This window comes from Mesitornis unicolor, unplaced genomic scaffold, assembly GCF_000695765.1.
Source record: "Mesitornis unicolor isolate BGI_N332 unplaced genomic scaffold, ASM69576v1 scaffold49489, whole genome shotgun sequence".
NCBI lineage: Eukaryota > Metazoa > Chordata > Aves > Mesitornithiformes > Mesitornithidae > Mesitornis > Mesitornis unicolor.
Window position 1 is genome coordinate 1 of NW_010210273.1, and position 16,935 is coordinate 16,935.

General features: G+C 40.5%; 1 protein-coding gene across 1 annotated transcript in view; it reads left to right on the forward strand.

Annotated features, from left to right (window-relative positions):
• Nucleotides 1-5: 5 nt before the first annotated feature.
• MKX (mohawk homeobox) overlaps nucleotides 6-16,935 on the forward strand; it is a gene marked incomplete at its 5' end in the record, with an annotated part of 41,111 nt that continues 24,181 nt past the window's right edge. Inside the window, 3 exons of the mRNA XM_010193129.1 lie at nucleotides 6-122; nucleotides 6,367-6,520; nucleotides 7,755-8,090. Coding sequence (XP_010191431.1) covers nucleotides 6-122; nucleotides 6,367-6,520; nucleotides 7,755-8,090 — 607 coding nt within the window. The remainder of the gene's footprint in view (nucleotides 123-6,366; nucleotides 6,521-7,754; nucleotides 8,091-16,935) is intronic.

Sequence of the window (16,935 nt, forward strand, 5' to 3'; positions counted from 1 at the left end):
AGGCGCTGCAGGACATGGCACGGCCGCTCAAGCAGTGGCTCTACAAACACCGCGACAACCCCTACCCCACCAAGACCGAGAAGATCCTGCTGGCCCTCGGCTCCCAGATGACCCTGGTGCAGGTAAGGAACCACCTACCTCCACCTGTCCTGTGCTCGTCCTTCCCTCCAACCACCCCAGGGTTCCCTCTCTAGCAGGACGGTATCCTTCAAACAGGAATTCTCACATCTGGGCTGTCCTGGCTGGGGAAGTGCTAAAGGCAGTCGGCAAAAGGTGTGTGCTTTCCCTTCTAGGAAAAGAGGCCATTTAATTTCATTCTTAAGTATAGTGGAAATATTTTTTGCCTAGTCTTTAAAAATCTTCAGGTAAAAAAATAATCAGTAATAGGAGATTTCAGCATAGAATAGGAATTGTCAAGGAAGTTGTATGGCATTACTCCATAATTACTACCTTTTTGAAAATGGGCTAGAATGGAAACAGTTACAGTGTTCTGCTAATAATCATCACCTGTTGCACAGCCATTAGTGTTACCATACACACTGTGTGCAGCAGCTCAGCATGCAGTGACTCTGCTTCACAGTCTTGCAGGAATTACCATTATAGTGCAATTAGACATGGGGAGTAATTGTTTTGCTCGCACGTAAAACTCCGCTGAAATGACTGGCAGTTGTGTTGCAGTGAGAGGTATAATGTTGTCTGCAAATGTTTATAAATCTTACTTCTTTGTTCTCTTTGCCATCTGGCACTCCTTTAAATATGTGGTTAAATGCTATCGGTTGCTGAGTGATGCAATCTCAGGTCTGGATGCTGTGAAGATTTATCCATTGTGAATAATTTAATTTCCTTACTAGAAGCTACTGCTAGGTGCATAAAATGAAACACATGTGTTTGCAGGATCAGGTCCTCAGGGCTCTGCCTAACACATTATGTGTCACTTTGCTAAGGATGTGAAAATATCAAAATAACATGAAGTTTTAGAAAAAGAAGGTGGTAATTCAGCATTGTTATTTCGAATACTCCTTCAAAAAAGCTGGTGCTATGAACTTCAATCCTAGTAACAGCAAAATGGGAAACTTTTACACTTTAGTACCTCACTGTGAAACTATTGCACTAGGAGAAACACTATAGCTTTGACAAAAATAATATTACTGTCTTAGAAAATGCCAGTTATAGCTGGAAGCTATAGTTAAACCAACTTTTCTTGCTTTTAAAAAAATATGCGTGAAAGATTTGCTCAGACTTAGAAATATGATTACATAAACACTTTCCATTCAATGCCACAATTCAGTCGGAGTCATTTATTGGACTATGGCTTTTAGAATATTCCTGTATTTTTACATGAGATTTAAAACATACATCCAGAATACACATTAGGAGACTTTCACATTAATGACATCTTGAGGAGTTCTTCTGTTCTTTTATAAATGCCATGGAATGAACAGACAAGGGAAAAAAGTGGTGGGTTTTTGGAGTATTTCTCTTGTGGCAGCTTTGATAAATCCTGATGGTGATATGCTGTGTTAGCCTCTGTAAAAGCATCGAGTGAGCTATGGCTGCTACTCCAGAGAGCTTTGCAATCTACATAAGGTGTAGAATAAAATTAAAAAGAACGATGGAGGGCTATATGTATCTTTGTTAGACTCCTGTGAGTACAGTGGGTTTTCCCCGAAGCTGAATTCGACCAGCATTATTTTTATGAACTGTAATATTTGAAAGAGTTGTGGAAACAGCACATTTTCATTTACAGAAGCACACCATCAAAAAGAAACCCCAGATGTTTCTTCCATCATTTGGGTGCAATGCTCTTTTAATCCATGAGTATGATAGCATCAGTACGAGAGGTAAATACATATGTCTGGCACCAGCAGCAGTTCCTCAGCCTGGAAGAACAAAACAACACACGCCCCACATCTACTTTTCAGATGCCCAGGAAGAACAAGACTGTCATCCATATCAAAATTCTTGTTCTCTCAGAGTGAGAGAGAAAGCGCCAGGCTGTGATCTCAGTCATGCTGGGTACATCTGAAATAGCTTCCCCAAAGGCTATGCTCTTCCAGCTGGGTGGCTTAACCAAGAGTGGTCTTGGAACTGGGCTTTAGTATCTGTTGGAAATCTTTGCTTCTCTCCCAGGAGGGACACTTTGCGAAAGCATCATCCAGGGTCTCTTGCAAGTGCTTTTCTAATTTAGTAACACCAGACGTTGTTAGAGAACCAGGAATCAGTGTATGATGTTTTTTTCTGAGTTACACATCCTCACGTTCACTTACCTGTCTCATATTTTCTGCTCTTCTTCCATTTCTTGGTGCTATCCCATGGTGTTTGCTCTTGCCCCCACACTTTTTCATTCCTGTGGAGGCTGTTGTGCTGACAGCTATTACCTCCGCTCGGCATCCCTTGTGTGCTGATGCCTTGTCTTGGGAAGCCCTAGGGAAGACCGAAGATACTGTTGAAAATCCCTCTTCGGTTTCTGCCAAAATGCCATTTAGGGGATGAAAGGTTGAGGTTTTTTTGTTTTTCACCTGACTGCTGACCTTGGAAAAGGTCTTCAGCAGCTGCCTGGAGTATGATTTTTGTCACAATAACACTGATAATAGAGCTGTAACTCTTCTCCACCTGCTTTGCTTTCATCTAGTGAACCTTATTCCAATATGTACCATCTATCTAAAAGAGCTTTTGTAGGACTATGGCATATATAACACCAGTCCTTCTGTGAGAAAAGGAGGTGAACATCCAGCCCTGTTTTCTGCTGTTGTTATTATTAGGACAATATTTGCATGTCAGATCTTCCACAATTTTATTTTAATTAGTTTTGCTATCACCAAGTTGGCTAATTTTAAATTAACTTTTTTCTACTTTATTATTACTTTGGCTTTAGCACCCTACTAAGCCTCTGTTAGCCCCAGTGGGACGCAAGGGGGGCTGTTGCCTCTCCGTGTCCGACTGCTGCAGATGGAAAGTCAAACTCTAGGTAGGATTTCGCAGGAATCATAAATCCATCTTGTTCCTTAATAAATAGTAGCAAATCCTCGGGCAAATTCTGGGCTGGCTTATTCCTGAGCAGGCCAAAAAGGTCTTCGGGAGTCCTTGAGGCAAATGTTATTGCAGCTTTCAGTCCAAGAGTCCAAAGTTTTCTACTTCCTCAACTGCCAGAGCAGGAAACCAAAAAAGCAATATAGTTTGAAAAGGCATTTTATGTTTTACTCCAATTAGATTCCAATTCAGAATCCAATAATTTGTCCTATTAATATGCTACATTTTCATTTGTATTATTACCACAGTTCTTGATTTATTTTAGTTTAAATTTTGGTTTAGGCATTCTTGTGAAATAAAAAAAAGAAAAATGGCTGTGTGCTCCTTCCAGAAAGAAATATGAATGGTCATATTGTTGAAGATAATTTTTTTTCAATACTATAATTAATATATTGGTTATATACTGCAATAGATTTAATAGTATTCAGATTCACAGAGGCGTATAAGGATTACTGAAGGAGGAGAATCGCTTGATTTCTGTTCCCTTTCTCAAACTTTGGCCACTCTTAAGAAGTGAAGCAGAACAAATTACAATAAAATTGAAGAGTCTCTTCAGAAGCAAAGCCAAAGGGTCAATATTTCATCATGCCAATATAAGTACCTGATGCTTTTTGGAAATGACTGAGCTGCTGTAAAATACGAGTGCTGGAAAGCACATCTATTGTCGTTCTTGTATTTTGCCTTTTATTTCTTGAAGAACTACATGATTGTTACTTTACTTTAAGAATAGTCAGTTTCATCATGCTCTTTTTTTTTTTTACAAGATACTTAGTTCTTTGGGAGGTTTCTGCAACAAAGATTTTCCCACTGGCTTGTATGTAAATCATCATTTTGAGTTTTTTATTATTTTTGGAGGTCACAATAGTGTAACTTGGGGCCATCGTAAACCTGGATTTTTTCAGCTTAGGTTGTTTCTTTGTGTAATAGGTTAGGTAAGTGTGGTGCAAACAGGCACTGTAGGGAGTGGAACCTACAGCAGTAGGCATGCAACTTTTTAAAGACCACGTGGATACACAAGGTAACATTTGAGCCTGGATGAAGTTAGTTACAAAGCTGTCCTTGGCTTTAAAGAAGCCAGGAACAGGCTGTAAGGACCCAGGCAGTGGTTGGAGTTTGGGGTGGGCGTGCGGTCCAGTACAGCCTGTGGCCATGCAGCCTCTTCCAGTCCACACACCTGGAGATTGTCCAGGACTTAAGAGTGGGAGAGAAGTTGAATCTCTTGATGTCTTAGAGATTAGGATTTTCCAGCAATGTACAGCAGTGCTCAAGAGCAGGAAAGCACACAGCGATACCGCACCACAGAGCTAGACTGAAAATCTCTTAAGTGGATTTGCCTAACTTTCCTTCAGCTTTAATGGGCCTTGTTGTAATTGCATTTGGGATAACAGTTTCTGGAGTTGCTGCTTTGTGCTTTAGCAGAAAGCTGCTCTTGTAAATGCTGACTTCAGGTTCTTTCATAATGATCAAATACTACTATTTCCTCCTCTCATAGCAGAAGACTTAAAATATGACTCATCTTTTCATATTGATATGCAGAAAGCAAAGCATTGGCATGGGAAGAATGAGCCCAAAATAAACCAAGAGTACCATGCAAAAATCACTCTGCTAAATTTAATTGCTTTTATGTATGAGTCACACTAATACTACCCTATCTTTCTTTTCTGTGCGTGGCACTTCACTGATGAAATATTTCAATATGTAATGAAATGGAGCATAATGAAATCTTTCTCATGAGAGGTTGGAAAACTCATGAAAGTTTTGTAAGATGCTGCAGTAACTGTGGTAACATTCAGTGGAACTCTGGATGGATTCATCTCAAGCGTTACATACTGGATTTCAGAGTTATCCTAAATCATGCAGCAGCCAGGTGATTGCTGCTTTAGCTGAGCAGTCTGGAGTGAGTTTGTTAACAGCATTACAAAGTGGATGGATTCCAACCCACCCTTTCTGGTTTACTGTAATGATTGCTGTGTCAATATGATGAATATAAGCAAGTAGCCTTGAAAGAGAGTTGAAATTACTTATTCTTCTCTGCCAGCTACAGTTTTGGTCTCCTAACCTGTCACACTAAACTACATGTTTTGTAAAGTTATGTGTTTGGCATCTGAGCGCTGATCCAGGGCTCACTCTGTTTTCAGTAGAACCCTGTTTTATGTAAACATGATTTTAAGTAAAATCAAAGTGACAGGCTTAAGGCGCCACTGCTAAGTTCTGGGTGGGACTCTGAACTAAGTTTTGTTTTTCCTTTGAGCAGATAGTGTTTATTTTTCTCATAATCACCCTAGAAAAGATTATCGATCCAGAGTAATTGCCTAAATACTTCTATGCAATTTATACAGCCTTAGCTAAAATAGACAGATGACAAAACTAGGGCCAAAATCCAACACTGAGGTCTACAGTTCAGATCTCTGGTAGGTGGGGTAGCATGTATTGATAAAACATTTTAACTTGCTTTGCAGGTTAACATAAATGTTATGATCATTCCCAGGTCAGAATATGACTGCAGCAGTCTCTGGCTTTCTCTGCATGCACTTTCACCACACAAAGATGTGAGTGGGGCCGTAGACTCCAACATTCTTTACATTCTCCTTTGCAAGTAATGCTGCACTGCCTTTTTTTGCAGAGGTCATGTCAAAATGCACTTATTCCTGCAAGGAGTAAATAGCATTTTTAAGACCTGACTTATCATTAAACAAATATTGTTAGAGTGTAGGTAGCTTGCCTCCGCTCTTGCTCATAGTAAGGTTATGGTAAGGTCACTCTGTCAGTATCAGTATTTCCTATTTTACATATTTTTAAGTTACAGTAGAGTCAAGGCCAGCATTTTCTCAGGTATGCTTTTGTGCAAAGTTACTGCAAGTACATGCATCGCATTTGGTGGTTTGATAGATCTGCTGGCACAGAAGACTGTACCATGCCCTTTTGCTCCTTTGGTGCCTAAAGCACTGTGATATGCTTGTGTTTGAGGCTGACTTTGTGGTGACCCTGCATGCTAAAAGGGTACTAACATGTTTCTGCTTTGCAGTGTCCAACTCTAAGAATGCTCTGCAGCTGAGAAGGAAGACAAGCCAGTCTCTTGTTCAGTCATCACCTTGTGAGGAATATGCATCTTCACTGGTTTTTAAGGTTTCCATAACAGAAAGAGTTCATAAAAGCTGCTGCTCTGTAGAGCAAGTATGAGCAAGTTGATTTCTGCAGTGACTCCCAGTGCGTTACATTCTGAGTGAGACTTTCCCGATACCCGCTGCCTGTTAGGCTTAGAGTACTGATAAAGCACAAAGGAGAAGTTGGGCTTTTTTTTTTTCAAGAGAAACTAATACATTCATTTGTACACAGGTATCAAACTGGTTTGCCAATGCAAGACGTCGCCTGAAGAATACTGTCAGGCAACCAGATCTTAGCTGGGCTTTACGAATAAAACTGTACAACAAATATGTTCAAGGAAATGCTGAACGACTCAGCGTGAGCAGCGATGACTCATGCTCTGAAGGTTTGTTGATGCTCTTTTTATCAGTTTTAAACCTATTAAAATTTATTTAGGCAGTATCAGGTGCCCTAAGTTAGCTCTGATTTCTCACAAAACTCCCTCAGTGGATCTGCCTTCACTTTTTGTGAATTAGGTGCCATGTTTGGCTCCCAGCTACTATTCAGCCTTGCAAAGCGGGGTTGTGTAGGTTAATTGGGGTAACAGTCTGGTTGCATGTTATTTGCATGTTTCATATAGCATTGTTACTGGAAAGATGGTTGTTAGTTTATTGAATTCTACAAGCCTATTCCTTTAATCTGCAGTAAAGGAAAAAATTGATTACATATGTTAGTTTAGGTAAATGAGAGATCTCTTGACTGTTACTTTCCTTGATGGAAGGGCTATAGCAGTATCACATAATACACAAGAGAATCTGATTAACAAGAAAATCTGATTAACTTCAGTAGGGCTTATTATATGGTAAACTGAATACTACTGTCATTTATTTTATGTATATTACCAGCAAATGTTTTCCTTAAAAGGTGCACTGAAATTCTCTTCCATATCCAAATTAACAAATGTAGAATTTTTTAAATAGCGCCCTATATTTTTTTAATAGAATGTTTGTATTAATTATGTCTGTGGGCAGTTTTTTTTTAGTCAGTTATGACATGGACATACATTGACAGGAACAAATACTACAGAACATTGGCAGAAATCTGTGGATTTTTAGAAGAATATGTTTCAATTTGTACTCAGTTTCAGTTCTTTTTGTTCCAATTTCAGTTTGTACTCACATTTATTTGGTATGCACTTCCCTTTAGAAGATTGGTTGCAGGACAATTAAACAAGTAGAATTTAAGCAAATAAGCTTAGATATACTGTAGTATTCAGGAGAACCAAATTTCAAGTTACGATACTAAGAATTCAGTGTATTCACACACATTTTTAAATGTTTATCATTGATTTATGGCACTTCTCAGTTTTTTTTCTACCTGCCTTGCATTGCTCATGAACAAATTACACTCGACTGTTTTCTACAGTTAGTTAATTTGGGGTAGCTGGAACATCTGAGAACTCTGGGAACTACCATGAGCAATGTGTGAACAGAAGAAAATAAAAATCATTGTCTAATGCTAGACTCTAAAAGTTGTCTAGTTTTAGCTGTATTTACAGCAATTTAAAACATGTAGAGAAAGCCTCTTGTTGAGTATTAGGTATTTGTTTTATTACTGTATCTGTATTCTTTTGTTTTCAGATGGAGAAAATCCTCCAAGAAACCATATGAATGAAGGGGGATATAACAAACCAGTTCATCACACTGTGATTAAAACTGAAAGTTCAGTAATAAAAACAGGAGTGAGACCAGAAACAAGTGCCAATGAGGATTATGTGTCACCCCCCAAGTACAAAAGCAGTTTATTGAATCGTTACCTAAATGACTCATTGAGACATGTCATGGCTACTAATGCAGCTATGATGGAAAAAACAAGGCAAAGGAATCACTCTGGTTCGTTTAGTTCCAATGAATTTGAGGAAGAATTGGTGTCTCCGTCATCATCAGAGCCAGAAGGCAATTTTGTCTACCGGACAGGTAAGGGATTCTTTCTGCATTATTTCTGACACAGCTTTGGTGCATAGTGTCACCTGGAATGAGTGTCACCCTTTATAAGAGTGGATAACTCCCAGCTGTGAGGAAGAGGTAGGCTCTGAAATTTAAGGGTGGCTGTTTGTGGCACTAACGTGAACCATATGCCCCACAATGGAGTGCATGTGGACACTTTCCTCTGTTGTACAGCATCTTTCCTATCCTCAGAGTGCCTTCTCTGGTGTGTGGCCCTTTGGTGCTCATGCATCTTTTGGGAATACATGGTTTAGTTTAGGCCAATTTCTGTGTGGCTCTCCAGACACAGTGCACTGCACTAAGGGGCCACAGTCTTGGCCATTGAATACCTTGGCTTAATGTTACTTTGAAGTGTTACACATAATTTATTATTTTAATCTTACCAATAAAAAACATAGAATCATAATTTATATCACCAGCTCTGTTACCAGTCAGAGAAAGGCACATGGGACTGCCTGGTTTGTGCCAGTGAATTGCTGTAAATCAAGGCAAGATTCAGGACCTGCTCAGATCTCAGTGGGGCAGAGAGGGCTGTAAGGCTCTTCCTGTGAAACTTGTTGTGTGTTTCTTTGTGTATCTTCTAGATAAGGCAAAGGCTGTCCCCTCATCTCTGAAAAAAAAAAAGTTTTGCATCCCAGGCTCTGGAGGTCTCCGCCAGCGTCTCAGGGTTTCCACCCATTGCAGCAGCTCTTCCTGTTGTCCCAGGGCCTTTCTCAGGGGCTTATTCTGCCAAGGACCACCCTGCAGGCAGCACTGCTTTTGGGATGGATAAATACTGATGAAAAGTACTGGAGGGGCTTTGCACTAACGCTAGTATAGATTTAGATGTTGTACTTGGTTGCCCTCCGCTTCCCTGGCAGGCAGGTTCGGGTGCCCCTTGCCTTTGCAGCCTCTCGAGTTTGCAGCCTTTGCCTCTCTTTCCTGACGCATTTCATGTGATTTTTTTTTTTTTTTTTACCTGTGGTGTGGCCAGAAGGGTTTCAGGAGGCTGAATTCTCTGGTGGGGATAGAAGAACGTTGATGCATGCAGGTTGTCAGGAGATGATCAAGAGGAGAGTGGGGGGCCCCATAGAGAAATGTGATCTCATGGGGAGCAAGAATAGTGCATGCAGGATGAATAAGTTTCAAAATTAACTCTCTCCGCTTTTTTTTTGACATACCAAATGCATTTGGTCCACATTATGGGCGGTTTGTCTGCCAAGTTTTATTTTTAAGTGAAAAGTTACTCGAGAACAGATGCAGCAGCTCAGATTTGTAAACTTCTGTTTTCCTGTACTTCTATGCTGTAACTTAAAAATGGACAAAATTACTTTTAAATAATTGTAATAAATTTGCTACTGCATTAAGTTCTTCTTGCCAAGTTTCAAGCTGCACTGAAAAATGCAGTCTTTAATGAGAAGGCTGAGACAGGCTTGCTGTAACTGTGTGAGTTCACAAGCTGGGCTGGAATGACTGAAAACCAGAATATTTGTTCTTAAGGTTCGTAACTGACATTCTTGGACCTCTTCTTGAGATTGTATTTAAGTCAGTTCTTAAATATCTTTGTTAATGTTTCAAAGTGTTATGGGCTTTGATGAGAACACACCAGCAGCTCTCAGGATATGGTTTTATTCTCTTTACACTTCTAAAGCAGACAAGTAGTAGCCTTGCCAATAGAGAGAAAAGGATCATGTGCACACATGATATAATTTGGTATATCCTTCCTATATATGTGTGTACATTCAGGAAATAATAGGGACAAATAGGCTTTTTTCAGCTACAAGATTCCAGTCCCATTAGTGATTTTCTGATGATGCTGTAACATGCAGGAATCAAGCCCTTCACGAACAAAGCAGATGTTTTCAAGTTATCATCCATTCATGAGATTTACTTACAAACAGATTAAATTATCCAAATGATTGTTAGATAGGAAGAGATAAATAAGGATGCTTTATTTTTTTATTTGGGGTTTTTTTTCTGTAATTCGGATACCTGGGATGGCAGTTCTCAGTGCAGTCGTGTAGCAGACCTGTATCTGTGTTCTCAAAAATATGCAATGCATTTTGGTTAAGCAAAATAACAGTGTATGGTTGACTGTACCACTCATACCTTCTTGCAAGCAGCAAGTATATTTTTAAGTGACATATCACTAATAAAGCACTGTGTTTTTTTTAAGTGAAACAGCTTATTTTTAACACGAAGGGTTGGAAACAGAATTGTGAAGTCCCTATTAGGTGCTTTAACTTATGACAGTATTTTTACTATTTCAAAAAGCACAGAGTGAAAACTGATTGACGTTTTATCTTTGAGAAAGGTTTGGCAAGGTTGCTGTGTTTCTAAGAGCAGGCAGTTATTGGTGTTGAAGCAAATTCTTTATTGTGCTACCCTGGAAAAGCAGCTTTTCATAGTAGATCATGAGTAGAAAGCTTACTCACCACGTCTGGTTCATGTTATGGGTCAGACCCTGATTTCAGGTACATCAGTGTGTCCGGAGCGGCTTCACTCACCCAGTGCCCGGGGTCAGTGTGGCCATGTGCGTCTCAACAGCCTGCCCCAAATTAACAGGGTACACATGATTATGACAAATGATGATGACCATGACATAAAAAGGAAATTTCAGTTCAATATTTATAAGGAAAATGGCTGTTTCCCATTTCAGGTATCAGCATGCTTATAAACACGGGACCATACGCTGCTCTAGAATACAGAACTGGGAAGTCCAGTGTAAAGGTGAAGGACAGGCTGTATAACCAACTGTTGGGAGAGCGGCCTCGCTTTATACCTCTGTGGGATTATGGTGAGGTTGCGGGAAGTGGCTTTAGTGCTGGGGTGGGAGCAGCAAACCTCGAGCTGGGTCCCCGTCAGGTGCGGTGCCGACGCTGCTCCAGCCCGCTCCGGCTGCGTGGCTTGGGGAGCTGGGAAGCCCCAATGCAGGCAGCCAGGAGAGAGTGCAACTATACGTGGATATGTCACATATGTAAGTGTTTCTGTCGTAAGCTGATACGTTTATGTATATAATGTGACATATGCGAATGTGTTCACTTAAGGCAGAAAATTTCAGTTCGGATTAATCCTAGTGCAGGTATCATATATAAATATATGTAATTGGTCAAATATGTGTCTTAAACTGACTACTGAAAGTCTTGGTTCAATGTTTTTGTTTAGTTAAAAATCTGTGTTGGAGAACAAGTTTTCATTAACTCCTTGGCATGCTGTCATTCACAGCAGGTTCGCTGTGTGACAGGAGTAACTAAAACCAGACTTGCCTATCTGTATTTGTTGTACAAACGCATGCAGAAACAAGAGTCTGACTGCAACAAGCACTCCAGAAATCTATAAGAAAAAGAGCTAATAATTTTTGTAGTGAGGCTGGACCTAAATCTAAAATGGCAACATCGGTCTTTGGTTTACGGATTACTAAAATGCTGACTTTTTCTGTAACCGTGCTGCACTGCTCTCTGAGCACCCTATCGTCGGTCACCTGCAGGGACAAAATGTTCTGCATCGTTACAGCGCAAGGAAATGAAAAATCCCAACTTTCTGGGGTATTGCTGTCTGGTCAGCTGCATTTGATGAACGAAAGCAAAAATTAAAATGAGAAAGATGAAATGGCAGAACAGGGAGTTTACTAACTTTTTTTGTAGGCAGATTTTCATTGATTTCACTTTCTGTGTTACGTAGCACAGTAGAAAAGCCAGAGCAAGTAAAAATAGTGAGGAAACTAAAGACTTGCAGGCCTGGAAAGGAGGGTGGCTTTTTAAAAAGCCTCTTGAATGACTGGTTTATTTTCAAAGATTTTTTATCTCTATTTTTAGATACACTCAGAAGTGTGCTGTGTTTCTGATGTTTTCATTACTACTGCCTTTTTCTTTCCTCTCACCTTCCTCCCTTTCTTTCATTTGGATCCTGCAAAATCTGTGATTTACTAAGCATGATCCTGGGTTGTTTATTGTAGTGCACCGAGCACCTCTGATGAGACCCTCAGCACACCGCAGGATCAGGCCCACATTCATACAGAGCACTTAAATGTAAGGGTATGGCTGTGCACATAAGTACTACGGGGCAACACACTCAAACTGCAGAACACTGCTGTGATTTTGTGTGGTCCTTGCCAACTTCTCCTCGCAATTTAACATTTTTAGAAATTAACATGTAATTTAAAAATGAGCTATAAAATTTAAAAGCGTAATATGAACACAATGGAACCTGTTTTCAGAAATAACTCCAGGGACTCGCAAAAACCGCCAGTACTAGTGATTTTTGCAAGTTTGATCTAAACCGTGCTGGAAACCTTGGGGATACTTAAAATAAATGGTAACCTGGGAGAGCTGAAGGAGGTCCTTGTTGCAGATCCTAATGTCATCCAGAAGTGAAATGGAAAAGGGGAATGTCAAGTACAGTATTTAATGCATACAGCAGCATAACTGCAATTTGAAAGCTACACAGTTAAGATCATATTTCTGCAGGAATTTTATTATTACATGACCTGATTCATCAACACTGAAATAGCATGGCATTGAGAATTGAGGAGAGGATTGTGTTTAATTTGCTGTTCTGTTGTTTTTTCTAAAGAAAGATTAAAAGGAAACTGCTTTACTACAGGGACAGTGTCAGGTTTAATATACCAGATGTGGTAGCCTAAAGTTGAGAATTTTAAAGATCCTGCCTGCTCCCCACTAGTTGAGTTGGTTATTCGCTTTTTTGCATCTCTTTCAGTTTGAACAGCAAAAATCAAATAAGCTGATTTTTTAGTTCCTTTTAGTTTCTCAGTGTTCGAGCTGCAAGGAGAATTGGTCAGGGTTATTTCCACATTTCTTTTGTGGAAAGGTAGCAGTTTCAGCCTCTCTCAGGTCGGAGAGTGGAGGAAGAGAGTGCTGGGTGGGCTGGGAGCACCAACGGTGCGGGGGTCAGAACACCTTCCCAAAAGCCTGGGTACCCAGGGGTGCCAGCAGGCAGGGGAGAGCTTTGCCTGGAGCCAGCCCCGCCAGAAGGGGAAGCAGTGCCCCTGGCAACGTTAGCTTTTCTGAGCAATTTCTCTCCACTCCTTGCTTTTAATGGTCAGTTTTGTGGGAAAAGAGAGTACTTGTTTTCTCACAGGTGCTGGGCACAAACACTGTGCATCCTTGTTTTTTTCTGTTTGTTTTCAGATGCAAATGCATACGAATGTTTCGGGCTCCATAAAAACAAAAAAAGGTGCATGTGACCTCTGCTGCTGGTTTTGCTTCTGTTGATGTCATGGCAGATTTTCCAGGTACTTCAGTAAAAACTCGCTTGAGCCAGTTATTTGGTCACAGAGGATTTTCTTCAAGGCAGCTTATTTCAGGGCAGCACATCTCACAACTCCTGACAGCTTTATCATCACAGAAGATGAGATGTTCTTGCAGGAATGATTCGAAATGGAAAAGATGACAACATCTGACCAAAAAATCAGAGAGATTAAAAGAATCAGGGGATCAGCCATGTTTCCATGGCCACAGGTTGCTGCTGCCTGTGCTGGTATAGCAGCCTACCTGTGTTTCTCCAAGACCGTTAAAATTTCCCCAGTGCAAATATTCACAGCAGCAGCCAGAAAAGCAGCAGACCCCTGTGCTTGCCCAAGACCTCTCTCAGACACAGCAGGAAAAATGTATGGTGCTGTCACTGAGTGCTTACAACTATGTATTTTTATGCTTTTCTTCAGAGTTAGCCAGTGCTCCAGGCCTCAGCGAAGGCTGTTCCCTGGCAAGCCTCAGGCATCATTTGTTTAGTTAAGGTGTGTGTTCAAAGAGAAGGAAATATTTATCCCTGTTTTCCTATTGTTCAAAACGTCTTCAGAATTATGCTAAGTCTTGAAACCTGGGGCCAGTCCCAAATGAGAATGTTTCAGGAAATCATGTGCATGGAAGAGCACATGATCATAAATCAGACTGTTTTCCAGTTTTAGCTGTAGACTGCATGGCTAGTAATGAATATAATAGGGAAATTACTAAGAAAATTAGCAGTTAATTTAAAGAGTATTTAAAGAGTGTGTGAAACTACAACTTAGGAAAACTGATTTTTTGAAACTGATGCGATTCCTTCTCCCCTTCCACTGCCTGAGCAGAATTTCCCCAGTACCCAAATTTCCGTGCAGCTCTCCTACACCAGACACATTGGGCCTCTGTGCTGCCTTGCAGCATGCCAGTGGTCCTAGTGTTTGCCCTGGTTCAGGGGATGTTCAGCCTTGCAAACACTGGCTGGCTGCAGCCACTGTGAGCCATTGCATGTGTTGCAAAAGGAAGCACTACTCAAACAAGGAGGGCAGAAGGGAATCTGGGGGGAAATAACAAGGTGAGATAACAAGCAAATGCACTGGCTGAAGCAGCAGCAGAAACCTCTGGGTGCAGCATCGGGCAGGACCATGGATTTGGATCCCGTGGGTTGTCCCCGTAGCCTGGCTGCCTTGTGTTGTGTTGGGGGATGCGGAGGGACCCCGCCATTGTGGCTTTCTTCTGATACGCTTCTGGGGGCGTGAGGGAGGGCAGTTCTGCTTTTCCCCTACCTGGGAACCCAGCTGTTTGTGCCAAAGAGTGGATGTAGGACAATGACCATGAAAGACTGATTATTTCAAACAAGAGAGAAAAAGAGGAACAAAACAAAAGGGTGCTTGCAAAGACAGAAACACAGAAACATGCACAGTCACCCCGTCAGAACTCCTTAGGACTCTCCTGGGTCTCCAGCCAGCTCTGCCCCCTGCACCCAGACATCTGCCTGTGGCACCTGCATGGAGGAGAAAGACAAATTACAGGGACAAAAGCCTTCCTTTTAGCCCACTGAATTACTTTTGCATATAAAATCTATCATCTCCTTCACCGGTAACCACTCTCTTCGGTGGCACTTGTTCGCACAGTAATCTATGGGCAGTGCGGCACAGTGTGGCCAAGAGGGGAGAGTGTGCAGGGAAGTCAGGCAGGTCTCAGTAGCAGGAGGGGGACGAGGACTGGACTTTTCACATTCTGAGGCAGTAAATTTAAAGGAATGGCAAGCCCATAAAAGTTTCACTTATTTCTGGAAAAAAATCTGGATTGAAACTTCATACCTGGTATAGGGTTCCTGCGTGTCCCAGACTCCTTCCGCTGGTGGGGAGAAATAACGCAACTTTGGGTAATATCCAGGTAGATCCTACTTATAGTGTGAACTGTCCCCCATGCAGTGTTACAGTGCTGCTGTTCATGTTGCTGTAGTTAGGGCTATATCTGTCTTTCTATTAGAACCCTTTTAATCCTCAAATTTATGACCCAGCTGTGAAAATTCAATCCAGACTGAAACTTGGCATGGACAGTGTCCATTCTCCCATCTGGGGAAGGGATTTAAGCAGGTACATCCCAGTAATAACCATCCGAGTTAGGCTTGTAAATTTAGAGCATGAATAAAACTGAATAAAACTGTGAGCTTCTTCTGGAGTTTGAAATATCTTATGCCTGTGGTGGAAAAGCGACTTGTTTGTATTCAGTCATATAGCTGTAAATAAAGAAAACATTTTGGGTTCTTCTGCATTTGCTTACATGCACAAGCACATGCATTTTCCTTACCATGGCAATATTTTGATGTGGGTGGCAAATGCTTGAAACTATGCAGGGTCTTGCTCCAAAGCAGGGTTTGATCACTCTGAGGTAGCATAAGAAATTGTATTCACGCTGGTTCGAACAGTAGACTTTGTCTATTGATTGTAATAGAAAAAAATACGGAAATAATAAGACCAGATTGTTTTCTTTTGATTGGGATTTTTGATTAGACAGTTCTTAAAATACCTTCAGAACTGAATCAAAACTGATTCAGTATCAAACTGCAAAATTAGTTTTATTCACCATCACTTCCTCCCGTTCTGATTTTCTTTTCTAAAAAGCTACACACTGAATGCGCCTGACCAGATAGAATAGTAATCTTATCTGATCCAGCAAATCCTATTTCCCTTTGCAGGTTTGTGGTTTTTGAAAGTAATTCTGTAATTTTAAAAAACTCCTTTATGTGTTTAACTGAATTTTTTTAGGTCATTTGTCCATAATGTGAATACCAGAAACATAATGATGAAAGCAGTTTAGCAAGCCCAGACTTCTGATCTTCCATGTGTATTCACAGAGAAGCTTTTGGGAGGGTTTTGGCACAATTTGAGAAATGAATTGAAGGGATGTCTACATGGACTAATGTTAGGCTGCGGATGAGTTTATACCTGGTATTCAGAAAATGTGGGGAACCTGTGGGCATTGTTTGTGTTTGAGGTTTTTTGCCATGTTGATGAAGGAAGTACGGCACTCATAAAAACACCTTTTCTGGAAAAAACATCCCTCATTTTTATCTGTAAAGTTCAATTTCTAATTATCCAAAAACAGAAAAGCAGAGTTGGATTCAGTTTTATTCAATTCACTTCACTCCAAATTTAATAATTTGAGTATGAGATACAAGGAGTAGATGTGAAAATTGTCAGCAATTACTAAAGACCATTAGAGTCTTTTATGCTTTATGGCATTAAATTGGCATCAGATTGCCACTTTAGATCTGTTAAAGGAGAAATATGTCCTAACAGTAAAAGCACACGGAAGGCTTGTATAATGTGAGTTTTATGTGAGCTACAAAGAAAAGGAGCAGGAGTTTAAAGCAGGAAAGTAAGTTGGAGAAGTAAACTTCATTGTAGAAAATCTGGAAAAAGTAAAACCAATTCAAACAGAAAGAGATCAGATAAACAGCTAGAGCTGGAACAGCTGAAAAGAAACATACAAAATTAGGTAAAGTAGAATTCCAACAAGCCATGAAATCTGTTTCCTTAATTTTTCACAGTGGCCTTGAAGCCTGATGTTGGAGACTCTATCTCTGTTCTTTC